At 39.9% G+C, this 27,154-nt stretch overlaps 1 protein-coding gene across 3 annotated transcripts in view; it reads left to right on the top strand.

The window, feature by feature from the left end:
• WWC3 (WWC family member 3) overlaps nucleotides 1–27,154 on the top strand; it is a 100,843-nt gene that overhangs the window by 39,049 nt on the left and 34,640 nt on the right. For 2 of the 3 annotated variants that reach the window (XM_034435614.3, XM_034435621.3), the window contains exons 3-6: nucleotides 5,672–5,875; nucleotides 18,005–18,081; nucleotides 18,725–18,804; nucleotides 19,325–19,454. In XM_034435614.3, coding sequence (XP_034291505.2) covers nucleotides 5,672–5,875; nucleotides 18,005–18,081; nucleotides 18,725–18,804; nucleotides 19,325–19,454 — 491 coding nt within the window. Of the gene's footprint in view, nucleotides 1–5,671; nucleotides 5,876–13,660; nucleotides 13,733–18,004; nucleotides 18,082–18,724; nucleotides 18,805–19,324; nucleotides 19,455–27,154 lie in introns of those variants that run through there. The other variant, XM_034435631.3, reaches the window with a different exon arrangement.

The raw sequence follows: 27,154 nt of genomic DNA, 5'->3' as shown, positions 1-27,154 counted from the left end.
AGAGTCTCATTCATAGCAGTGTCCTTCAGAAAACTGTTCATCTTAGCCTTGTAGTCATCTGTGTTCAGGATGACTGCATCTTCCTTTATCAGCTGGCAGGATGGTGATGTTTGGGTCTCTTCCTAGGGATTCCTGTTTAGTAGTAGTATTTTCTTTATCTAGATCAGGGGTGTGAAACTCAAGGCCCGCAGGCCGAATCCGGCCTGCTTAGATCTGGCCCACAGGGCTGACCTGGAAATATCAAAGGAATGGCTCGTGGTGCCTTTGCCGACCAAAAACAGGTCATGGGGGGGTGTCGCACGCAACCCGTTTTCGGCCTCCATGGTCTCCTGCATCATTTTGCTGGCCAAAACAGGCCATGGGGGGGCCTCACACAATGTGATGAGTGGTTATATAGTAAGATGTTTGATCTACCTTTTGAATGGCATCACCAACCCTTGGCATTTACTGTATTCCCTAAAGAAATTCATTATTCTTCATTGCTCCAGTGAGTTGTGAGAAGGCAGCAGTGATGCGATTCAAGTAATTCAACAGCCGGTTCTCCCTAATGACCAGCTGGGTAGACATGGCTGGGGGGAGGTCATGTGACTGAGTAGGTGTGGCCAGCTTGACGTCACTCACGGCATTTCCTAGAGAACAATAACCAGGGTATAGTTACCAGTAATTAAATTGGCCAGTTTTGAAGGAACTTTAAATGTGTTTTGTTTTTTATTTCAAGCACAGCTATACCTTTAAATTATCATGTAGTAGAAGCGGGCATCTTCAAATCCTACAGATACTTTGAACTAGAACATTCTATTTTTTTGCTAAAATGGCTGGTGCCAAAAAAAGATAAAAGTTCAAAACTATCTAAGGGTTACAAAGCTAGTTAGTCACTCCCTGGCTTTGGATTCAGTAATGGCATATAACATACTAATGTGTCCATCCTTTGTGTATTTTCTGGGCACCCAGTGTTCTCCAGTGTGCTGAGGAGAATCCAAGGAATGGGTTAATTCTGCCTTTCTGCTCATTAGACTGAGTCTCAATATTTTGTAGCCACGCCTCTTCTTTCTGCGTCCCCAGTTTTGACTCAGTCATAGCGCTATAGACGTTTATAGATTAGCTCCAACTTTCAAAATTTAAAGAGTAAAAGACAGAGAACTTCCCTTCCTTGTATTCTCACTCAAGCAGCAGGAAAGCAACTGGCTTCCTCCAACATTCCTCCAACATTCGCAAGGAGTGCGAACTGACAGGCAGGCTCCCGGGTCTGACTGGCATAGCCACCATTATCCAGAAGAGGTCTCTGGCCTCTTCCCGCAGTTTGCGGAGGGAACTGGAGTCACTGCCCGGTCTCTGTGCATACTTGTTAGCGGCAATCAATCAGTCAGCTGCGGCAGCAGTGTTCCCACTCAGGACGAACCTGCCTTCTCCAAAGGGCTGGATTCACAAAATGGAGGCTTCCATGGCAACAGGAAACCACAAAGAAACCATAAGTGGGGAAGAATTGGGTTTCCCAGCCAAGCCCCAGGCCCCAAGGGAAAAATGCCGAAATCAGCTATCATAGAAGCAGCTCCGAATCAGGGCAAAAGCCCGTTCCTCCAAAAAGGCCACTAAGGCCAAGGAGAAGGATGCACAGAGGCATCAAAAGGCCCTGGACAAGGAGATTGCTAAGGCAGAGAAAGAGGCTGAGTGACGTAGGCAAGTGAATTTCCCCCAGGGGTGACACTATCATTCTCCATAGAGCTGGAGAGAGAGAATCCAGGAGTGGGTGTTGCTCTATCTTCTTCCTGGAGACTGAGCATGTGATCTTTTTTTTGGTTACGCCTTCCTTGCCTAGTGATCTACCAGTTTGGCTCAGTCTTCAGCCAGAAGAGACGTGTGTGGCTTTGTCCAATCTATTCCTGGATTCTTCTAACTGAGCAAAGAAAGGGAAAACTGTTTGAAAGTGGTTTCAGCGAGCAGATTCATGCTGAAAGTGGTTTCAGCGAGCAGATTCAGGCTATGCGGTCAGCTGGTTAGCCACCTTTTCCCAGCTTTGATAGCCAAGATACCTGCCAGCCACACAACAGCGGAGAGGCTCCTTTTCCTTCCGGCTCTTAATCACTGAGCCAAGGCCCCAGGCTTCCCGCCAGGAATTTTAAAGGGCGGAGGGGACTCAGTCACTGCCCAGCTTCGCTGGTAGCGGCATGCGTGCGTTTGAGGTGCACTTTATAGCTGTGGCAGCAGCAGCCCATTGCGGGCCAGGTCTGCCTTCCAAGCAGTGGAAAATGGTGGCTCCGGCGTCTTCCACCAGCCAGAAGCCTCAGAAAGGGGATAATAGGGCTTGTCCTGTAGCCTCCCCGAGCTACAGGCTGAGCTCCTCCAGCCAGAGGGCTGCTGCCAAAGGAGCAGCAGAGAGAAGCCATAAGGCAGCTGCTCGGAGCGGCAGAGGCTCAAAGGCAACCGAAATGGATGCTAAAAAGGTACAAGAAGGCCATTGAAAAGGAACTGGCCAAAGCCCAAAAGGCTGGAAAGAGCCAGAACTTGGGAAGCCCTCCCAGGGGAGGAGCTGGAGTTTCCCGCCTTGCAGAGGAGCGACCGTTGGGCTGCCCTAATGAACCAAGCCTTTTGCAGCCTGTATGCTATAGCGCCTGGTCACCAGATGGCACTAGAGAGCTGTTTTCCACTATACAGATGGAATCAGTGGATAGATCTGAGGTTTTTTCTGCTGCAACTCCCAGCATGTCTGTAGCAGGATCAGAGAGGCAAATTTCTCTTTCAAGAACAGTGTCTGAGGCTACTTTTACACCAACTGCGGCGGGGCTCCACCCAGGGGAGGATAGTGGTTCAGAATTACCTGGCCATTTAAAATTGATGATATCCTAGGCTATATCGCAGGGAATTGCTGCAGGCCTGCAGCAAAAGAGTCAACCTCCCCAGAGTTTTCCATATTACTAGGCCCAGCAACAGCCAGCCATGACACAAGAATCCTGGTTGGACCCTAATAGCCTTACCTCTCAAGCTCCTTCCATTACGAGTGGGGACTCCTCTGCTGGAGAGGAAGAATTCATGGCCTTTTCAGAGGATGAGGGGATATCCTCTGATCCTTCGCCTTTCACAGGCCTTTTCTGTCCTGATTTATTCAAGTCCTTGTTATGCAAGGCCAAAGTCATAACTAATTTGGGATCTGAGTCTGTTCTTGATTCAGCTCAGAGTACTGTGGATTTGGGTCATATGCTCTTTTCATAGCCGACTGTTGAAGCAGAGGTTATTCCATCGCCCAAGCTCTTCCTGGACGTGGTTCAGATGCAGTGGACCAATCCAGGGGCGGGTCTTTCCCCTACAGGAGCTGAAAAGAAGCTCTATAATGTAGCTGCAGACTTCTTGGAGGTCCTGCAAACATCTATGGTGGTTAAGCCAGTGGCAGCCTTGGCATCTACTGCCCTCCTGCCAGCTGATTGCCTCAAGAAGATGACAGGAAAGCAGAATTAGCTCTACGCAGTTAGAGCTGGGCAGTTAAGACTGCCATGTTGGCTTCCTTTTTAAATAGGACCTCATTGCTCTGGCTTTGCCAGATGCAGGCGAGGGTTCCTCCTGAAGAGGTCAGATGGCACCAAGACATCAACAAATTGATGCCTGCATGGATTTTCAGCTGATGCCACCCTAAGTGCAGCAAAGTTTGTATCTAGATCTATAGCCTCCTTGGTCACAGCCAGTCCCATGTTATGGCTTAGGCATTGGCAGGCTGACAACAAGAATAAATGGAAGTTGGCATCTGCTCCCTTCACGGGCAGCAAGTTGTTTGGAGAGGCCCTGGAACCAATTCTGGTTGACTCTAAGGGCAGGGACAAGACCTTGCCTTCCCTGTTCAGATGGGGTGATAGGCGCCCCTGCTTGCATATTTCAGGAGGCAGTCCTTTCAAGCCCCAGACACGGGACTCGACTACCATCAGTTTCAGAGACCATACTCTGACAGGCAAGAAAGACAACCAGACAGGTCGGAATTTCAGAGTCACCAACAGTTTCAGGGCAAGCAACCCTTTCGTGGAGCAGGAAGTCGCCCCATCATCGCTTGAAGTGACTGAAGGGCTGCCCCGCCAATCGGCGGCTGGCTCAGCCTCCATGCCCATCAATGGGAGGCTACAACATCAGACAAGTGGATCCTCAGCACTGTGAAATTCGGTTTGGCTCTGGAATTTCTCACCACTCCCCCGAAGTTTTTTATCAGATGCCCCGTATCCAGAGACACATCCAAAAGAGGCCTTGATGGAATCAGCAGTTCAGCATCTACTGGACATCAAGGCTATTCAACCTGTTCCTCAGGACCAGCAAGGACAGCGTTTTTATTCAATCTTATTTGTGATCCAAAAGAGCTCCGGGGGTAGAGATTGATTTTAGATCTGAAGCGACTGAACAAGTGCCTAAAATACAAGTGCTTCAAGATGCAGTCCCTCCAGTCGATACTGGCGAGTATACAAGAGGGCAACTTCCTCACCTCCATAGACTTGATGGAGGCATACCTTCATATACCAATTCTGCCTGCCCACAGGCAGTTCCTTCGCTTTTCTTACGCAGACAAACACTACCATTACAGGGCCATGCCATTCGGCCTGTCGTCCGCACCAAGGGCATTTACAAAGCTATTGGAGCTCTGGCTGCCCACCTTTGAGCTCGGCCAATCAGGGTCCAGTGTTTGCTTAGTGACTACCATAAAAGTAATAATAAAATCAGGTTCGATTTGAGTTACAATCTCAATGATTGTGATGAGAATTTGGGTTCCATTTGTAGTTGTAAGTCAAGGTCTAATTGTAGTTGCAGTTCGTTGTTGCATCCAAACTACTTTGTAATAGTAATTTGTAAGAAAAAGACAAATTAAGAATCATTGTCTTGGCTTGTTCAGATATCTTTAAATATGTTTTCCAGTTAGGACAAGAAAAGAAACTATAGGGTAGTCTCGACTTACAACCACAATTGAACCCAAAATTTGCTAAACAAGACATTTGTTAAGTGAGTTTTGCCCCATTTTATGACCTTACTTGCCACAGTTGTTAGTGAAACACTGCATTTGTTAAGTTAGTAACACGGTTGTTAAGTGAATCTGGCTCCCCATTGACTTTGCTTGTCAGAAGGTCACTGAAAGTAATAACATGACCCTGGAACACTGCAACTGTTGTAAATATGAACCAGTTGCCAAGCATCCAAATTTTGTTTACGTGACCATGGGGATATTGCAGTGGTCGTGAGTGTGAAAATGGTCATATGTCACTTTTTTCAGTGCCATTGTAACTTCAAATGGTCACTAAACAAATACTTGTAAAGCCGACGACTACCTGTAGTTATAAAATTAAATAAATATTCCAGTATTTTGAAGTTGAGCCAAAGGGAAAGAAATGGAGCAGGTTTACGGAAGCAGTGATTAAATTATGTCTAATTGTTAGGTTGATTCAGATCATTATCTATTTAGCATTATGCCTTATATAACTTGGTTGTAAAGTACATTTCTTTATTAAAGTACATTTCTTTAAGACTTCTATTGAAGTATTAATAGACTGGATAGAATATAGTTTTTAAAGTTTAAGTTAAATGTTTGTATAGTTTTAGACATTAGTTTTTTTTAATAAAAATGTGATTTAATTGCCATAATATGTGAATTTTGTACATCTCTGTGTTTTTTCATTTAATATGTTGGAACACTTTTTTCCTTCTAAATCAGAACTAACACAAATTGAAGACCCAAGAGAGCAATGGAGAAGAGAACAGGAGCGCATGCTAAAGGAATATTTAATTGTCGCTCAGGAAGCACTTAATGCCAAAATGGAAATTTATCAAATTAAGCAGCAGCGATTTGAGCTAGCACAAGAAGAGTATCAACAATTGAATAAAATGTGTGAGGATGACAGTCACTCTTATGCAAGTAGTAAGTTTGCATTTCCTCTTCAAATAATTCAAATTTAAAGTTAAGATTTTATATATTTTAGCTAAGTTAAAAATCCCAATCCATCAAAAATTGTTCTGGATAACTTAAGGGTTTTGCATTACTAAAGACTATTAACTACATTTGATAGTATGTGCAATTTATTTATTTATTTTTATTTAATTGTAGGTTTTTTTAATGATCTTTACCTTAAAAAAAATCTTACGAAATTAATTCTTTATCTGAAGTTACTTGCAGAATAAAGGACCAATCTAAATTTTATGTGGAGGCTGGGATTCTGTTCCACAATATTTTTATTTAATGGAAAGCTAGTATAAGATATATTGTTGCTAACATTGGTCTACAAGTATTAATTTTACTACCAACAAAAGGACTGTCACTTATCTTTATACGGTGTAGTAACTGAGAATCATGCTTTATTTATACTGTATCAAACTTTTTCTCCACAAACTCATGGTAGCTAGCCTAATAGCTAGCATGGGAAATCAACCATTGAGCTTGTGGAACTGGGGATAAACTTGAACATGGATCTTTCCAATTATAGTCCAGCGCTTAAATACTAGATCTCTTTGGCTTCCTACAGTGGCTGATATACATTGCTCTGTTCTGAATGTGCCTCTTATTTTTCCCTGAAAAACAAACAATGAACAAAGTGGGAATGACCGTACTTTCTTATAGAAATCCTTCAGAATCCTGACTTCTATTGCTTATTATAAGTGAAACAATAGAAAAACAAATAGACATTTGTTTGAGCAAGTCTCCTTGATTACATTGATATTAAACTTTGCAACTTACTTGAAATAAACACTGTTTCTTTATGAACAGCCTATCTGATAAATATAATAAAATTCTGATATTCACTTTCTGGAATTCAGAATGTGATATTTTCAAAATGAATGTTATCTAGACCAGATGAACTAAATTTCAGTTAAACTACTGAAATATTTTCAAAAGTTAGTAATTTGTATTCCAAGTCCCAATTATTCAATGCATATAGAGCAACACATTTGCTCTTAATCTAACCCAATTGTTCAAATCTAGAGATTTGGTTTGATTTGGTCATATCAGCAGGAAATATGTATGCATAAAATAATCTGTATTCTCTTTTTAAATATTGGTAAATGTTAACAATACTTCTATATTTAATCATTGTCCTCTTTTTGTGGAATAAATAGTGTGTTCCACTTACAAATGAATGCTTAAGGTCATTATTCAGCAAATAATGATGTATAAATTGGAAGTACAAATTATTCAAAATAAATAAATATTTTGTATAGAATATAAAAGTTAAGAATGTAAAAAGTTATAACATGAGGATAGTTCTTGGGAATCCTGTTATATTTATAATACAGATCAGTGTAGATGTAGATCTTTTGGTGTAGATAAAAATGAAAGAAAAATGCCACATATTTCAAGTTGTGGGTGGTTTAAATAATTCAGAAATATAATTTTCATCTCAAAAATAAATCCATATTCATTCTTGAGACAAAACTAAAGGGACATCTGAATCTTACAGAATCTTTAAAAAACCAATCGTATAATAGCATTTTTACCAAATTTTATTTTTTTCATAGTAGTGTACTTTGAATTTTTGGTGCTACTGCTGCAGCTTTTTACACTTATAATTTAAAATCAAAATACTTTATTTATTTAGTTTTAAAACTATTTTTCCACAATTCTATTACTTCCCCCCCCAAACCTTTTTCTAAGCAATTATAGTTGTCTTTTGTAAAGGCCCTTCTTTACCTATCCAACAGAAATATTAGAATACCTACTTTTCCTTTATTTGATTGGAGTGCTCCAAACTAAAGAGTCTAGAAAAATAGCTTGTTTAAAACAGCATTAGCTTAAACAAAATAAATTTCACTGCCTAGCTGCAAATATTAGTTTACTTTTAACTGTTCTGAAATATAAAATGAGTTTTTTTTTACTAACTTCATCTTTTAAATTTCATTTTAATAAATTAGAGATGTTCCGTGTCTATTTATTCAGACAAACATCACACTGAACTCAGTAGCTTTGGTTCCATATTTAGTAAACAAAAGATTGGATTTTTTACTCGATTTTTTTCTTAAAGGTTAAGTTCTACTATTTGAAATGCAATATTGACACTAAACAAATGTTTATGACAAACATAACAACCGTTATGACAAACTTTGATAATATGCATACTTTTTCACATGTTAACAGTTGCCAACCATTTGCTCTGTTTAAGGACATAATTACTCTGATTAATATGTGGTTGGCATTTGCAGAAGTTTTTGGCGGCAGGGAAGTAGACAAAACAGCAACATAGAATATTGTGGTTTGTAAAGAGAAAATGTACTGCTACACTTCTAATTTTCTTTATGTGTGCTTTGTTTAGTGTCATATTTTATGGCACAGCATACACTGCAATTTTAAGACTACATTGGATGTCATTTGGCTGACAGGGTTGACAAAAGGGAAGTTCAAAAATAATGTTAGAAAGTGTTACTTCACAGAAAGAGTAGTGGAAGCTTGGAACGAACTTCCAGTAGAGATAGTGGGCCAATCATTGGTAACTGAGTTTAAAATGATTGGGATAAACACATGTCTATCACCCAACAAAATTTAAAAATAAAATAAATTTAAAAATAAACTTTAAAGGGCAGACTAGGTCTTTTTCTGCTATCACTTTTCTTTGTTTCTGTGTTGTATAATAGTGATACAGGGTGCAGCTGCTTTATTCCAGTTTGTCTATTTAACTCAGTGTTATTTAAATTGACTGGAAACAGACCTTGGGATTCCTAATCCTAATTTATGAGACAAGGAATTAAATCTGGGACCTTTTGAATGCAAAGCAGAAGCTTTTTCCTTAAACTACAGATAGTTAGGAATCAGATAATGTGTTAAACTAGTGAAGATTTCATAGGCATGGTTCCCATGAAAGTGGAATCAAATGCAGGTAGGAGATCTACAACAGCTGCATAAGAAGGACCTGTAGATCAGGAATCCTCAACCCTCAGTCTGTGGACCAGCACTGGGCATGCCAGAAATTGGGCCACATAAATAAGCGAAGCCCCATCGATGGGATGCAACCAGCATGCAAAACCATGCCACCTCTGGTCCATGGAAAAACCTCTCTCCATGGAACCAGTCCCTGGTGCCCAAAAGGTTGGGAGCCACTGCTCTAGATTTATAAGTATCTACTAGTGTTGAAGTATTACCACTGGATCTTAAACTAAATTTTGTCCTAAACCTTTCTAGTTCTTTAGCTAGGATAATCTTATCTTCAGTCCAGTAATAGAACTTCTTGAATGTTTGGCATAGAGTTTGCTGATTGTATTCAAAAGATTGATTGAATGATAATTGGCCAGATTTTCTTTTATCTTTTTTTTTTTTACATATTGCCATTATGATGGCTCGGGCTTAGTTCCTTGGGAAGTGAATGGTATTGTCAATAAATGTAAAAAGTCCTGTGAGAAATGTCTTGACTGAATGAAGAAAATAAATTATTGCTTCATTCATGTTAGACAGTTTAGTCGTAAGATGCTTCAGAGAATTGCTTTTTTAATGGAAGAGTCAGAATAAAAATCAATAAATAACATTTTCTAGCTTCCTTAACTACACAATGGCTTTTAGTCTTAGATTGTACTTCATTCTACTCTCTCGATAACATGCAAAAAGTCTGAAGATCATATAGAATTAAAAGGAGCCTGGTAGCATCTTTTCAAACTATCAATTTTATTAAAAACCATGTGCTTTTGTTAACAGCTTGCTTCATCAGATGTAACTGTAACAAATATTTGCAGTATCTGAGAAAACTTCTGAAAGGGTGTTCCATGCAATACTGCTTTAGCACTAGAGTTGCATTAGGAATAGGATACCTCACTCAGGACGTGGTGGACCTGGTGGACAGAAAAGAAACATTTACAGCCTTCTTTAATGCTGCAAATAGAATATAATCCAGACCCTTTCAATTTTTAATATATTGTGATGTTACTGAATCAACTTTAATTCTCCTACTACTATGTTCTCCTAAAAGGAAAAAAAGGCCCAATATATCAAAAGATCAAATAACAACACCAGATCCCACAATTGTTTAAAAAAACAGAGAAAAAACCCATACAATTGTAGCTGAGAACTGCTAAATTAGTCTTCTTAAGGTGTAGAGCCACCTAATCCCCATGAAATAAAACAATACTGAATTATCTTTTAAAATAACTATAATTCATAGTTTTTCAGACACTATGCTTCTCCATCAATGTTTGTATAGCAATGCTTTATGTTATTTGTTTGAATAGGCAAGGTAGTAGAAAAGAAAAAGTTAGAAAAATAAGAACTGGGATAGAAAGATTACAGACCCATATCTAGAAAACTACTACCCAATACATCAAACTGGTGGATTTCTTAAGTGGTTTATTTATTTATTTTGGTGCGTCTGTGTGAGAAACTCTTCTGTCCATGGCAGAGTCATCAGTACAAATGGGGCAGTTGCAGCAGTGATTGCAAATGGATCTCTGGCCCTAAAAGCCTTCTTCATTGCCAAATATGATGCATCATCTCGTTACTGCTTAGTCTTTAGCAGAATAAACCATATATCTCAAAGAGAGTACTTCCCCTTGACTGGATATGAATGTTTTATTTTTTTAAATAAGCTTTGATTCTCTGGAGGGCTGCAAAGTGGATAACACTTTATTGGCCCAAGGCAGTTTTGATTTGACAACTATGCTAATGTTGAGAGGTAACTTGCAGAATTGAACATGAAATTTGCTTCTCCAATAAATAAGCATTTAATCCAATTGCTGGGGCAGGAGGTGACTGAAATGAAGTTAGCACGTCATAGAACTGGTTAATCTAGCTGATGAGATATAGTATGAATTGGTGTGACAAGTTATCCTTGACACACAGCAGTTAAATTAATCCACATCTGTTTACACATTAGTGCAATGCTTAAGGCAGTGGTTCTCAACCTTCCTAATGCCGTGACCCATTAATACAGTTCCTCATGTTGTGGTGACCCCCAACCAAGGGTGGGTTCTAAATTTTTTTACTACCGGTTCTGTGGGCGTGGCTTATTTTGTGGGTGTGGCTTGGAGGTCATGTGACTAGGTGGGTGTGGCTAGCTGGTCATATGACCGGGTAGCCATGGCTATATGTATAGGGACTACTCAGAGGGCTGAAAAAAGTCATTTCTGACAGGTCCTCGCACTTTTGACCAGTCTTCGCAGTTATGACTGGTCATCATTTATGCCCATTGTATCATTCTTAACAACCGTGTCACTCATTTCACAACTGCTTCTCTTCATCATGGTGACAAGATAGCGCAAAGACGTAAATTGTGAGGACAGTCGTAAGTTCGAGGACTGGTCAAAAGTGCGAGGACCAGTCAAAAATAACTTTTTCAGCCCTCTGAGTAGTCCATATACATAAAAGGATACAGCAATAGAGAGGGATGAAGGAAGGGAAGGGAAATTAGAGTAGGAGTGAAGGTAAGAGAGGGAGGAAGAGAGGAGGAGGAAGAGAAAGAAAGAGGAAGTAGGGAGAAGAAGAAGAGGGGGGGAAGAGAAAGTAAGAAGGAAAGAAGAGAGGTGGTAGGTTTGAGGAGAAAGATTGCTGTACAATAAAAAAGATGAAAGGGAAGAAAGCCAACCCCAAATAAATATTAAGATAAAGAATGAATTGTTAAACTTTAAAAAATAAAAGAGAACAAACAGCAATAAATATCAATAATTAGAAACACATATACAAACATACAACGTATTTTCTTTGAACAGAGTATTTGGCCGGTTCACAAATTTAAACAGTTGTAGGAGGTTAGCACCCACCCCTTTCCTAGAAGAATGAAATATTTTGGGAAATATTAAAAAGGCAGAATATTATATTTCCCTACCTGGATGAGAAATGGAGAAGCATATTTTACAGACAAAGCAACTCCCACCTTCCTGCCCCCCACCCTTTGTTAATGGTCCAGAAGCAGAAAGTCAGTCCTTTGTCAAAGGACATTTGCAACACAATAGCAACAGAAACTAACACAATGGGCCCCATCAAGCCATGTGATCCTGTCCACCATTAAACCATCTTTCCAAGCAGTCTCCATGTTTCCAGTGTCTTTTTCCCCACTTGGAGCAGAACCCAGAAGGATATTTCTTCCAACACAGTATTTAGTCATTTCAATTAAATTTACAATTTCTATATTTCCTTTTTACCATATTTATTCCTCATCTGTTTTTTTAAAAAAACAATATCACCCTTCATCCTCATCTCTAATCTTAATCAAATTCAATTTTTCCCTTCTATACTATATTATACCCCTTCGCATTGTCATCTATTTTTATATCCATCCTCACATTGGTTAATTATGTAATACAGTTGTTTAATACAAATTCAACATTTTAATATAAATCAATTAGTTATATAACTATCTTCTTTGTATATTAATCAATATGAACATGAATATTCCAATTATTTGCATGCAATCCAATTTCTTACAAATCAATTAATTATATTTACCAATAATAATAAACCAAATAATTTCCCCCATATATTCCTCCAAACCACAACTTAACCAATTAATAGTATCTCAATTATTACAATTCCCTAGTTAAATAGAGCTTTTTTTCTTTTGTGTTTTAAAATCTTGGAACTCTCCTCTTTTGCCCTAAATTTCCCATTGTTTGCAGTTTTGCACCTACCTTTTTTGGTGAGGAAAAAGAAAAAGAAATCTCTCTGCCTCATTTTGTCACGTTGCAGCCTGCTTACTTTCAATTTCGCTTTTTCAGCATAGCTAGAGGTAAAAAAATCTGCTCCAGGAATTTACCTCTTTGCAGCTAGCTCTTTGAAGCCCCGTGGCAAGAATTTAAAGTTTTTTTTCCCTCTAGCCATCAGCTGGGACTCCGGAGGCAGCAATAGATTGGGAGTGGGTGGGGTAAGCGAACGGCGACCAGGCGATCCAACAGAGGCAAAGGGTGAGGGTGAGTGAAGGCGTGGGGGGGGGGGCGAGAGAGGGCTTTGACGACCCCTGTGAAATGGCTGTTCGACCCCCAAAGGGGTCGCGACCCCCAGGTTGAGAACCGCTGGCTTAAGGAGTTGTAAGCACAGATGGAATGGAAAGATATCACTTCTCTCTCTTCTTCCCTCTTTCATTCACTAGAGACTTTAGAGAATGAATCATTCCAGATCCAGTAGAATTCTACTCTGTCCAGAAGTAGTGCCATCATACATGGGAATAATACTAATGCTATGGACAGTCTCACCACTTCTGGGAGGGTAACCAGCAAAGCTGATTTAAATATTGAAGTTGTGGGATAGAATTTGCCAGCAAATACTCTATTTGATTTTGGTAAGGATTTATGTCAGGATAAGTCTTGATGACTCCAATCACCAAGGGCAATAAGTGTGAGATAACCAGAAAATAAGTGATGCCTAAACTTGTGAAACAACTTTTTCACAGTCATCCAATCATACTGAAAACCCAGCCAGGTGGCAGAATATAATTGTAGATTGTAATAGGGTTTTGGTATAGCGGGTAATTGTATAAAACAATCCACTTCATGAAAATATACTCATTGTTCTCCATCTTGTCTTATTTGAAGCAGTTGGTGGTCAGTTTATATGCTTGGACTCAATCATTAAGCTCACAAAACTATTGCAACTTTCAGCAACCAAACCAAATATGTTCTCATGTTTTAGCCTCTCATACTTTTCAGGAGTCCTGGGAATGACCTGGCTTCCGGCTCACAATCCATGTATTCAGTGGGACCACAATGACATCACCTTTGACTGCATGCAAGATTTGTAATCCTCAGAGGGTCAGACACTCATCAATCAGAGTTTCATAGGAGGAGGGCCTTCAACCTTGTCATCCAAATATTTGAAGTATGCAGATGTATTGGAAGAGTCAGATCTTAATCTGAAATACTGATTCCACAAACTTATCCCTGGATAAGTGTAGATAACAATCAGCTCCATTATACCCATTGTTGGGCAGTCTAAAGTATGTGTGTGTGTGTGCGTGTGCGTGTGTGTGTGTGCGTGCACACGGTGTGTGTGAGAGGGGTGTATGTGCCTGTGTGTCTGAGAGAGGGAGAGGGAGGGAGGGAGGGAGGCAGAAAATCTGCAAAAACGATTTATCTATTAATTTTCTTCTTCCAGCACATACACCTTTTAGTAAAAAGAAAGGTAGCTTTCTTCGTGTTGTCTGCTTTCTTAATCCCTCTAAACATTATGGATCACTTGTTTTTTTTTTTTTTCATGATTTCAAAGTTCTTAGAATGATTACCGAAAGAACGAGTTTTCAGTCAGGCCTCGGGATTTACAGTAGCAATCACTATGGGAAATTTAAATACACAAAATTGCATTCAACTGTCTTTTATTGACAAATTGCCCTCATTCAGAAATTGGTTAATTCTACTTTCTATGATTTTGTAACATTTTTTATTGTTAGTTTGGTTGAGCTATTTGAGTTGAGTAATTTGAGGGCCCTTTTCCATTGGGATCAGTTCTTTTGAATCTGTACATATTTATCATTTTAAGTTAGAAGAATTTATTTTTAATCTGCCTATATCGGCTTACCTGGAATATTGCTTCTCATTTGAGAGTACACAGTTATAGAATATACATCCAAAAACAATTCGTCACACACTTCCAGGGATTACAGCAATTTTAAATTTTGACCAATGTTTTTCATAAATTTATTCCAGCACTCTCTTCAGCCATTTATCCAATTTGTTAAGACTCCTTTCTTTGGAATTTTAAGACTTAGCAAACTTAATTGACTCACGCAAACCTCCAGTTCTAGCCTATTCCCAATCATCCTGCTCCTTAATCATACAGGCTGGTGCTTCTGATTTTACTGAGGGAACTCTGCTATTTCAGTCTGCTGTTGTTTCTGGACATAATGTTCCTTGTACATTTCTTTTTTCTTGTCCATCATCTACCAAATTAATGTGCAACATTATTAACAAGGAGTTTTGAGCTATCTAAAGATGTCTTTCAGACATAACATCTACTGTATTACATATAACTTCCAGAAGATGTTTGGCCTGATCACAAAAGAATATGAAACATCTAAAGAAGTCTATTCTACATCAGTATAAGTGGACACAATTTTTCTTATTTGATTTTTGGATTTCTTATATTCCAGGAAGACATAACCAGCAAGCTGATGCATTGTCATATAATCCAAAACCATCTGTGCCTTACAACCCTTCCTGGGTTTAACAATCTGTGCCCGTAAAATTTTAGAGGACTGTTTCCCCAACTCCACTCAGAGATAATCTTGGAACCAGGAGGAATTTTTTGCTTTAACGAACTAGCAAAGCCTGCAATTAATTTGATCCTTCTGTCAGCCTTTATTTTAAGTTTTGGATAAATTTGACCATCCCATGGTTTGATGAGCTAATAAGACTAGTGCCATCTTGGAGAAATATAAATACAAACTAGTCTTCACACACACTCACACAAACACACAGAATATACAGAATGTTGTGGAAGACAAATTCTCTCTTCCTCTCTCTCTCTCTCTCTCTCTCTCTCTCTTTCTCTCTCTCTCTCTCTCTCTCTCTCTCACACACACACACACACACACAAAGAGAGAGAAAGAAATTATATAATTTCTTACAAATGCTTTATGTATTCATCCAGGCATTACTCATCCTTTGTGACTATCTGTGCATACACATCCCCACCCCTCACCTGCACTTCTAACCCATGCTTGTCCTGGAAGTCTCCAATTCCTTCAAGAGCTTCAGGCAGCTCAGTGCCTTCTTCAGGAACAGTTACTATATCAAGGCTTCCTACAGGTGTCTTTCTAACCCTATAACCAGGAATATTTTCCTGAATTCCATGAGAAATAGTGTTTTGCTTTCTACCAAGCATATCCTATCTATGAAGTCATATAACTTAGATATGAAATTTATTGGACCATTCCTTTTTGGCAAAAGTCAGTCTGGTGGTGTTTTACTTTTTTTTATTATTATTATTATTATTATTATTATTATTATTATTATTATTATTTTGTATTTTATTAGTTTGTCAAACATGTACAAGATAGCAGGCATATCCATAAACATGGATATGAACGAAAGAAATAAATACAAATAAATGGGGACAGTAGGACAGAGATGGTAGGCACGCTGGTGCGCTTATGCACATCCCCTTTATGGACCTCTTAAGAATGGGGTGAGGATTACGGTAGACAGTTTAAAATTGAAGCTGTGAGGGTTAGATGATGTATTAACGGATTCAGGTAGAGCATTCCAGGCATTGACCACTCTGTTGCTGAAATCGTATTTTCTGCAATCGAGTTTGGAGCTGTTTACCTTGAGTTTGTACCAATTGTTTTTTTGTTACTTGCACCTTTTTCGTATGCTGAAGATACATCAGTTTTCCATAATCCTCACTGCTTCAGGAATAATTTATCTGGGCTTAGCACATCTTAACTATCCTTTCTATTTTGGCAGATAGGAAAAACTTTGAAATGGAACAGATTTTCAGTTCTCAATGCTGGAGAGGCTCGACGGATTATTTAAAATAAGTTTGTCTCTAAAATGCTTCTTGATAGGAATGTGGATATGTCAACACGTAGCTGCTCTAAATATATAGAAACATAGAAAACTGACGGCAGAAAAAGACCTAATGGGCCATCAAGTCTGCTCTTTTAGTTTTTTGTTTTCTTTTTAATTTATTATTTTTTAATTAACAAGGTTTCCCCAAAGTACAGGTAGTCCTTGACTTACAACCATTCATTTACTGACCATTTGAAGTTATAAAAGCACTGAAAAAAGTAACTTGTGACTGTTTTTCATGCTTATGACCGCTGCAACATCCCTGTGGTCATGTGATCCAAATTTGGATGCTTGGCAACTGGCATGTATTTGTCATGGTTGCAGTATCCCAAAGTCATCTGATCATCTTTTGTGACCTTCTGACAAAGTAAATGGGGAAGCCAGGTTCACTTACCAATCATGTTATTAACAACTGTAGTGATTCACTTAACAACTGTGGCAAGTAAAGTTGTAAAATGAGACAAAACTCATTTTGCAAATCTCTTGCTTAGCAACAAAAATGTTAAATCCAATTGTGGTCATAAGTAGAGGACTACTTATATGGAAAAAATAGCAATAGCAAAAAATACTGCAATCAAAATTGGTAGAGGAAGCAGTTGGAAATAACTTCACTTTTAGTATTATAGTAAAGATTGATTCCTAGCTATATTGAGTTAAATGAGTTTTAGAAAGTTCTTTTCTGTTTGAATCTGATCAGGGGAGCTTGAAAATGTCCATGCTTTCAATCCTTTATATGTAATCTCCTTTTGTAAATTAATTTCTGCTGTGAAGATAGATGTGTATGCTTTGATTTTCCCAGAAATAAAAGAGCTGAGCTAGCAATTGTGACAGATGTTGAGGCAGACCTAGTCCATTAATTATATATAAACTACTGTGCCTGAGCAGTTTATGTATCCTTGTCTCATTTGCATTAACAATCATGGTTATTTAAATGGTATCATTTAGTAAAGATTTCCTAGACTATAAATATAATGCAGAAACAAATTACTGGATTTGGATATATTTAGTCTGAGTAAATCTAGGTTAAGTAACAATTCAGGGCAGTTTATACAATTATTTATTTAATAAATGTCACTTTGTGATTAGTTCCCCTTTATATTTAACAAAATTACTTGAATTTTGGAAGCTTTTGGATTATAATGGATTTTTCTTTCTTTTTTGCAGTTGTTATTATTTAAATGTATTGTTTTGTAAGCTTATTTTCCAGTCTGGTTTAATTTTGTTCTATGTGCCACTACTTCTATTATTTTGAATTGAAATAATTGGACATTATTACAAGCACTATTCTTCTTTAAGTTAGAGTGAGAAGTTTAGTTCCCCCTTTCCTTACAGTTTATGTTATAAAATGCTAAATTCTTGATTGTAAAATAAATACTAACATTGTGTCTCTTGAATAAACAGTGAATTTAGCTTTTGAGTGAAATCATACTTTTAGATGAACAGATAGATTATATGTTGCAACCTTATTAGTAGCAAAATAAGAGTTTTCTGTGAAACGGAGTGAAATTCCCTTCTCTTCTTGTGCTTATTAGGAACTTTTTGTAGAGTTTATTTTGAATACTTATTTTTTTGTGTTTTTCAGCATATTCTGGATTTTCAACCAACACTAAATACAACCCATCTCAGATAAAAGCAGAAATAGCTAGTCGGCGTGATAGAGTGAGCATCATTTTTTAAAATACTGTATATTAAATGTAATTATTTAAATTCATATTTTACCACAATAGAAGGACTGCTTGTTAGGAAGAATTGGTGTAATATTTTCATAAATATTTAAAGTCCTTTTTTCCCAGAAAGTACATAATAAGTTACATCATTTTCTTATTTATGGTAACATTTTGAGAAGTAATTGCAATTTAGGATGCAGAGATTAATTTAGGAAAGTATGACATTTATAATACTAATCCTAATATTTTAATTATTTTTATATTTTATACTCTAATTTACTGTAGTTACTGATTGTAAATTTTATAGTTTTAGATTATCTAAAGCTGATCTATGACAAAGAATGTATTATTTATTAATATGACATAAAAATAACACTGAATATCACAATGTAATATGGGTTTTCATGATAGTGCTCATACACAGTTTGAAACCAAATTGCAAATTTTGTTGTATAATGCTATTAGGTTTTTCTGTCTAATTAGCTAATTGCAGTTATGTACAGAAAGGTCATACTGTAATCTTAGATTCAACAACCCTAAATTAAGAAACTAAACTGTGATCATCAGATGAACTATAAATTGCAATAATTTCTTTGGTTATTAGCACAATTGTTTCTTCATGGTTTTATTTTAAGCTTTCTAGATTAAAGAGAGAATTAACACAGATGAAGCAAGAGCTGCAGTACAAAGAAAAAGGAGTAGAAACACTGCAAGAGTAAGTTGAAATGTTAAAGGACAGGGCTGTTGCTCTTGTTAATGTTTATATGTAGGCAACAAAAAGATGTTAAAATAATGATGATATAAGTTTTATATCTTATTTTAGTTTTAGTGGTATTAGCAGGGTTTTTTTTAAAAAAAAACACTATCGTTTTTACTTAAGAAATAACCTTCCTGTTCACTACTGAAATAATGTTTGTATAGAACAGTTTTTCCCTCCTCATGACATATGTGCATTGTATACTTTGGCCATTTTGCAGAACAGTAGCTAACATAGATCTTTTTACTTTTTTACCTGTTCTTCCCCTCTCTATCTGTATCTATCAACAGAAGGGTTGGAAGGACAGTACTTCACCTAATTTAATATAAATAGCAAGGTGGAAAAAGCTTTTAATACTTGCCACCTCCACTACTACTTGTGACCATCCAGCTGAAAAAAGGAAACAATTCTTAATATCAGACTTCAGATTTGTATTACCAAAAGTGGGTAAACTTTCAAATGTATGTTTGTGTATTAGGATTGATCGGAAGATGTCTAATTCTCATATGAATTATAAATTGGATGAAGCCCAAGCAATAATGAATGAACTTCGAAGTATCAGGAAAGCCATATGTTTGGGTGAAAGAGAAAGACAAGACTTAATGCAAGTAAGAAGTAAATAATAATGTATATGGTTTTATGATGTCTGCTAACTCTTATAATTCTTAGGGATGTCCTTTTTCTTAACCAACAATAGAATTTTTTTTTGGTGAATGGCATATTTTTGAAGCATGAAAATATGTAAGTTTACTTCATATTTTGTTGTATGACGCCCAGAGTCACTTGCCTATGAAATGGGCAGCTATAAAAATTAGATAGAAATATAATTTTTTTTTTGGTAATGCTTAATAATATTTTATGTTTTTATCTTATTCAGGATTTGTCTTGGCTATAACTGTAAAGTCAATTATCACCTCATATCTAAAATAGCTAACCATATACTACTCTTAGACCAGTGTAACCATCACCACCACAGCAAAAGCAATGGTGTTTTGCAGAGCAGTTTCTTCTTTAACGCATCTGGAAGAGAGTCAAATAATTTACCAATATCGAATATTAGAACTGGATTGAAATGAAGGAATTATTATGAACTATGGTCTTGGTTTACAGATCAGCTATAATTTTATTGTGTTGCTGGAACAGACACATTTTTTTAATCACATAAATCCTTCTTTGAAGATAATATTGACCTCATGATAATTGTAAGATAAATGCTGAAAACAATCTAACTTTGAAAGTGACCTGTTTTTCTTTAAATTAAAGAGTCACATACATGTATCTGTATAGGCAGACCATTAACACTTAAGTCATCATCCATTACTGTACTGTTATTTATATTACTTTTTACCTGCCATGACTATATTACGTGTATTGGCATTTTAAAGTATAAGAGTAAAACACTCATAGTTATATAAGATATAAAATTATGAGTATTTTAAAATGTCAGTTTTTCCAAATGAAAAATAAGAACAAATTAAGAAGTAAAGTTAAAAGAAGTAAATAAAAACTGCTTTAATAATGGTCTTGGAATAGATAGACAACATTCATTATAACTAAAACCCTATCTTCAATTATAGTTATTTCAGGCTATTTTGCTGAAAAGTATAAACTGGGAGAGAAGTGTTAGTCACATCTAAAATTATAGTGTGGTAGTTAAAATGATCTAATTGATGCAAAAATGCTGTTGTTTTACTAGTAAAGTTCAAAGGAGCAATTCAGGTTTTCTTTTGTAATGAGAAGAACTTAGAAGTTGTCTATCCTTGCATAATTAATATACAGCAATATTATTTTGAAGATATTTTTATTTATATTTCCTATTTCTAATTTGCCCATTTCCCTTATATTATATCTTTGTGCTGTACACAAAAGTTAACCACAGAATTTCAATAGATGGATATCCCAAACTGAAATATAAAATCTTATATTTTATAGAGGCCATGTATCACTTAATCTAATAAGGATATGGTAATTTATTTGTTATTGCTTGCTTGGTGTAAAATAAAAAAAAAGAAAGACAATAATTTTATTTTTTATTTTATTTCGAATTTATATACCACACCTTCTCCCGAGGGCGGTATACAGCCAGATAAAAACATACAATATAAACATTAAAAACAATTAAAAGAATATATATTAATTTGGCCCCAGTTTAAAATGACAAACCAATTAAAAATATTGAAAAATATGTTAAGCCAGCCTGGCTTGCTGAAAAAAGAAAGTTTTAAGGGCACGGCGGAAGGCACCGAGGTCTTGGATTCTCCTTATCTCTGGGGGCAATAAACAATAATCATGTATAAACATTTGAATGGAGCAATGTATAATTCATATCTTTTATATATGGTTGATTAAGATGAGCAAAATTACTAACACAGTTTTTATTTTTAAAAAAATCAAAATAACATTTCAATATAAATGTTCTTGGAGCTATAATAGAAAAGCGATATAAGCTTTCAAGAAAGAACAGTTCAAGAAAGAACTGTTTTGTTTTCTTTGTTAGTTCAAATTCTTTGCAGTATGAATCATCTGCTTTAAACATGGCAAATAGAGTGACAGTCAATGTTCCTATAATACACGAATGTTTAAGTAGGAAAGCAAAAAACCTACACAGAATAATTTTTTTAAAACGTTTGTTTTTTCCCTCTGATGTCTATAATGTGCAGACCACAGAATTTTAAACCTTGTAGCACGTCTCAAGTTTAAGTTTGCCTCACTTTAATTCTTATAAATCTGACAACTCTTTCTTTTCCATCTACAAGTTTATTCTCCCTGCACTCCTTCATTGGTACAGGCAGTCCGCAAATTACAACCATTTGTTTAGTGACTGTTTGAAGTTATAACAGCACTGAAAAAGGTGATTTATGACTGATTTTCACATCTATAATATTGTAGTATTCCCCACAGTCATGTGATCAAAATTCGGGCACCTGGCATTTATTTATGTCAATTGCACTGTCTGGAGATCATGTGATCACCCTTTGCAACCTTTCCGGACCAGCTTCCAACAACCAAAATCAATGGGGGAAGCCAGATTCATTTAATGACTACATGATTCACTTGACAACTGCAGTGTTTTCCATTGTGCTGTTCCTCCAATCCATGGACGGGTAGTATCTCCTAGTTGCTGGGCAGAACTGAGTGCTGATCACTTCCCAAAGACAGGCCACGCCCACACTGACCAATCAGCTTCAGTCTTTCTCACTCAGTTGCTGTGAGAACTTGGCAATTTGAGTGCTCTCTAATTAAATTTAATCCTTCCCTTCTTATTATTTTATTTTATTATTTTCGTCTTCCTTATTATTCTGCTGAGGAGCTGCTACGTGGGATTTTTATTGCTGTGTGGTTCTGGCGAGTTTGGGGCTCCAAGCCGTCTGGCCTATTTCCCCATCGATCGGGGCTACAGCGCGCCGGATTCCGACCCGGCTGGGCGGATCCGTGCTTTCCCAGCCGCTGGCGACGCACTAGTTTACCGGTGAGCCGGTAAAACTGCCGTTGCCTCAGCTCCGACCATCGAGCGGCTCCGGAGTGCCTGCCTTGTCCTCAGGCAGCCTCCGAGAATTTTGAAGTCAGCTGTGAAGCGCTGAGAGCTTGCGGCGTTTCCGAAGGCAAGCGCTGGCCGGGAAGCACCCTTCTGCGCCGTTTTCAGGCTGCATCGAGGCGCCAATTGCCCGGACCTCATTGGAGTGGCTTCAGAGGTGCCTTTCATCGACCACCAAGCCCGACGCCTCAGGAGGTAGTTTTGCGGATTGACGGCCCCATTTTGTTTCAGGACTTTGCCGGCGTGGCGGCCGCCATTTTGGAGGGACAATTTTAAAAATAAATAAATAAATAAAATAAAACGGACAGTTTGCTTGCTAGCAGCGGAGTGGCGCTAGGGCCTTATTAGCCTCTCTTACTGACTTGAGTTCTTGCCTTCTGACCAGGATGGATCAGCTTTATCCCTCCCTTGCTTTGTTGGGTTGGCAGTCTTAATATTGGGGATTGAGCTCAGCAGCTTCTGAGCCTAATCTGCCCCTACTCAGCTGAGTCTTCACTGTGGGCAATATTCCTTGGGAGGAGCCTCGGTGCTGAACTCTGGTTGCTTTGGCCGGCTGCTTGCCCTGTACTCTATCATTCAGAATGGCAGACATTGCCTTATCTTCTGACTCGGAGGGCGCCTGTAATTACCCTGCCACCCAACACAAGTCACGCAGTAAGAAAGCGAAATCCAAGTCTCGCAAATCTCATTTGTCCTCTAAATCTTCCACCTCGAACAAGGTGGAGTAGAGGCGCCATGAGGCCTTGGAAAGGCAATTTGAGAGGGCCCAACAACAACAGGCATCTCTGTCCAGGCAGTTTCCCGCTTCTGAGGACTGCACAGATCTTTCTGGGAATTTGCAAGCCGGATCCTCATCCAGAACATCAACCAGACTCGCTGCTTCCAACTTGCAACGCTCCAAAGGAGTATCGATGTCATTACCAGATGTTTCTAGCCAGTCTGATGTTTCATTGGGCCGTAGACATCTAGCGGAAGCTACATTTACACCTACTGCGGCGGGGCTCCGTCCGGAGGTTCCTGATACTCCTGTAAGTTTCCAATCTATGTTGTCAGATGCGCTGGCAAAGATCTTAGCGGCTGGTATACAGCAGGAGGTGGCACGGCCGGTTACTACCTGTCAGCCTTCACAGGCTCCAGCCCCCGTCATTGAGTCAGTTCCGAGTACCAGTAGGCACCGTCCTGCCGAATCTTCTTCTGAGGAGTCAGAAGAGGGTGAAATTTGCCCGGAGGAGGTCGAATTCTCAGAGGATGAGGATCTTTCCCCCAAGAAGCCTACTTTCACAAACTTGTTCCGGCCTTCTGTCTTCAAATCCTTACTGCATAAGGCAAAGGTTGCTACTAAGTTTGGTATCGCTGAAGGGACTGCTGAGAAAACTTCTGAGTCCCAGGACCCACACGATACTCTATTCCAAGTGTCTAAACAAGATCAGGATGTGATTCCTTGTCCTCCCTTGTTTTCCAATGTCATTAAATCTGCCTTTGGCCAACCAGGTTCCCTGACAGCTCCAAGTGGCCTTGACAAGCGTCTTTATTCTGCCGAGTCGGAGTTGGAAGAGCTTCTGGCCATACCTTCTGTTGACACCCCGGTCGCTGCCTTATCGACTCCTTCCATGTTGACTTCGGACATTGTGGATGGCCTCAAGGCGGAGGACCGTAAGATGGAAATGGGGTTCCGTAAAGCGCACCAAGCAGTGGCTTGGGTATCAAGGCAGCCACTGCTACATTGTTTTTCAACAGGGCTTCCCTGATCTGGCTCCGCCAGCTTCAGAGAGGTTACCCCCCGCTGATACCAGGCTGCACCAGGACATTAATAAACTAGTGGCAGCAACGGAATACTCGGCGGATGCCTCCTTGACGGCGACAAAATTTGCTTCACGGGCTATGGCAGCGACAGTAACCAACAGGCGTCTCTTCTGGTTTCGCAGTTGGCGCGCGGACAACAAGGCAAAGTGGAAATTGGCATCAGCGCCATTTACTGCCCCATCGCTATTCGGCCCTTGTCTTGAGCCGATCTTGATAGAAGATAAAGACAAGCGCAAAGTGCTGCTATCCTTCCGCCGTCCTGAGCAGAGATACGCGCCTTATACACAGCGGCAGCCCTTTTGATCCTACTCGGGGTCGGGCGGCCCATACTACCAGCGCTCTTATTCCCAGATGTCTGACCGAGCATCAGACAGACAGCCATTTCGTGATAGGACCAGGAACCAGCCCCAAGCAAAGCGTCCCTTCAGAGGTTCCTCCTACCAACCTCCACGCAGAGGCAAGTAACTCGTTGGTCTCAGGTCCTATCGGAGGTCGACTCCAGCAATTCTCCCTCCTGTGGGACCTCTCAACGACCGACACTTGGATCCACACGACAATTCAACACGGCCTTCGCCTCGAGTTCCACACTCTACCGCCCACCAGTTTTCGTCGCTGCCCCATTCCTTGGTGCAAGGTTCAGAGGGAGCACATGGAAACGGAAATATTACACCTCCTCTCCATCAAAGCCGTGGAACCTGTGCCCAAGGGCCAGGAGAGAACTGGATTCTACGCTACCTTATTTCTGGTGCCCAAATCATCAGGGGGCCACAGGGGCATCTTGAACCTGAAACGCCTCAATCAGTATATACTGTATCGCAGGTTCAAGATGCACTCCCTCAGATCTATTCTGGCATCCATCAGACAAGGGGACTATCTTCAGTCTGTGGATCTGCGCGAAGCATACCTACATGTCCCAATACACCCATTGCATCGTTGCTATCTCCGCTTCGAATACAACAACATGCATTTTCAATATTGCGCAATGCCTTTCGGACTTTCCTCGGCCCCCAGGACCTTCACAAAACTGGTGACGGTGGTCGCGGCTTCCATCCGGTCTCGCTCTATACGTCTCAGCTGTTACCATGACAATTTGCTGGTTATGTCAACTTCACCGTCGCAGGCACGGAAGGACATGGAGGTGGTCCTTCAGGCGTTCCAGAACCACGGTTTCTCCATCAACTGGCAAAAGAGCCATCTGACGCCTACGACTCGGCTCCAACTCCTGCGTGCAGTGATTGATTCTCAGCTGGGTTAGGTGTTTCTCTCCCCAGATCACATTTGCGACATCAGGACTATGGTCCGGCAGGTTCAGTCTCAGAAGAAGGTGCCTCTGCTCCTGTTGACTCAGTTGTTGGGGAAGTTAATATCCTGCATCCACGTCGTACCGTGGGCACGCAGACACTCCCGTCCACTTCAGTGGCTGTTACTTCCCTTTCAGAGAGTGAAACGCAGTACATCAACTTATCAAATTGTCTTACCTCCACAAACTCGACTGTCACTCACATGGTGGAGGTCCCCCGCTCTACAAAGAGGATGTGTTTTTCTCGAACCGGACCGGATCGTTCTAATTACCGACGCCAGCCTTTCGGGCTGGGGAGCCCATCTGCGGAACGACGTAATTCAAGGTCAGTGGTCTCTGGCGGAGCAGGCGAACAGCATCAATTGGCTGGAGTTGAGGGCTGTTCGTCTTGCCTTACGCCATTTCGTTCACGCCTTGGAGGGGCAACATGTGTTAGTCCGGATGGACAACGTCACCACCAAGGCGCACATAAATCGGGAGGGGGGCACACGCTCCAGGTCCCTGATGATGGAGTCGGAGAGTTTGTTAGCTTGGGTGGATCGACACACTGCATCTCTAGTGGTGGACCACATCTCGGGGCAGGACAACATCATGGCAGACTGGCTCAGCAGGGAGCACATAGACCCTGCAGAGTGGTCTCTCAACCCTGTCCTCTTCGAACAGATTGTGAGCCGATTTGGTCGTCCTCAGGTGGATCTCTTCGCCATGCCCCAGAACACCCAGCTACTGAGGTTCTACATGCGTTACCTGACCGTCGGAGCAGAAGGTTACGATGCTCTGCGCTGTCAGTGGCCTCCCGGGCTTCTCTACGCCTTCCCTCCCTTGCCGTTGATTCCAAGATTGATTCGGAAACTGTTGTTGGAGGGAGCTGAGTTGCTTCTAATTGCCCCTCAGTGGCCTCACCGGCCCTGGTATGCAGACCTAGTGGGGCTGTCCACCTCTCCATCATGGACAATACCACTGGAAGAGAATATGCTCAGCCAAGAGGTCATCTCCCACCCCGATCCAGGGTGGCTCCAATTGACCGCCTGGCGCTTGAGCGGCTCCAACTACAAAAAGACAGATTGTCATCTGACGTCATCAAGGTGATTCAAGCCGCCAGGCGCCCTTCCACCACCAGAATTTATGAAGCTTCATGGCGAGCGTTTTCTTCCTGGTGTGTGTCCCACCATGTGGACCCAACATCAGCAGATGTCCCGGATGTGTTGGACTTCTTACATAATGGTCTAGCTAAAGGTCTTGCTCCGGCAACTCTCCGGCGCCAGGTTGCTGCTTTATCCACTGTCATTACCTGAGAGAAGCACCGCACTCTATCGCACAATCCGAGGATTCGGAGTTTTCTACATGGGGCCTCCAACATCTCCCCGCCAGTGATACATAGGTACCCGTCGTGGGATTTACCGTTGGTTCTTCAAGCGCTGACCTCCACACCATTTGAACCCTTGGCTTCGGTGTCTCTTAAATTTCTAATGCTTAAGGTCACCTTTCTCCTAGCTATTACGTCTGCTAGGCGTGTATCCGAGCTCTCTGCTTTATTAGTCCGCAAAGACCTCTGTATTTTTCATAGTGATAGAGTGGTGCTACGCCTGGACCCGTCTTTCTTGACTAAAGTTAACTCTCGGTTCCACCGAGCTCAAGAGTTAGTTCTTCCAAACTTTTGTCCAAACTCT

This window comes from Pantherophis guttatus, chromosome 5 (assembly GCF_059756535.1).
Source record: "Pantherophis guttatus breed Tessera chromosome 5, ASM5975653v1, whole genome shotgun sequence".
Classification (NCBI taxonomy): Eukaryota; Metazoa; Chordata; class Lepidosauria; order Squamata; family Colubridae; genus Pantherophis; species Pantherophis guttatus.
The sequence above is the reverse complement of the archived record's forward strand: the minus strand, read 5'-3'. Positions and strand labels throughout refer to the sequence as shown.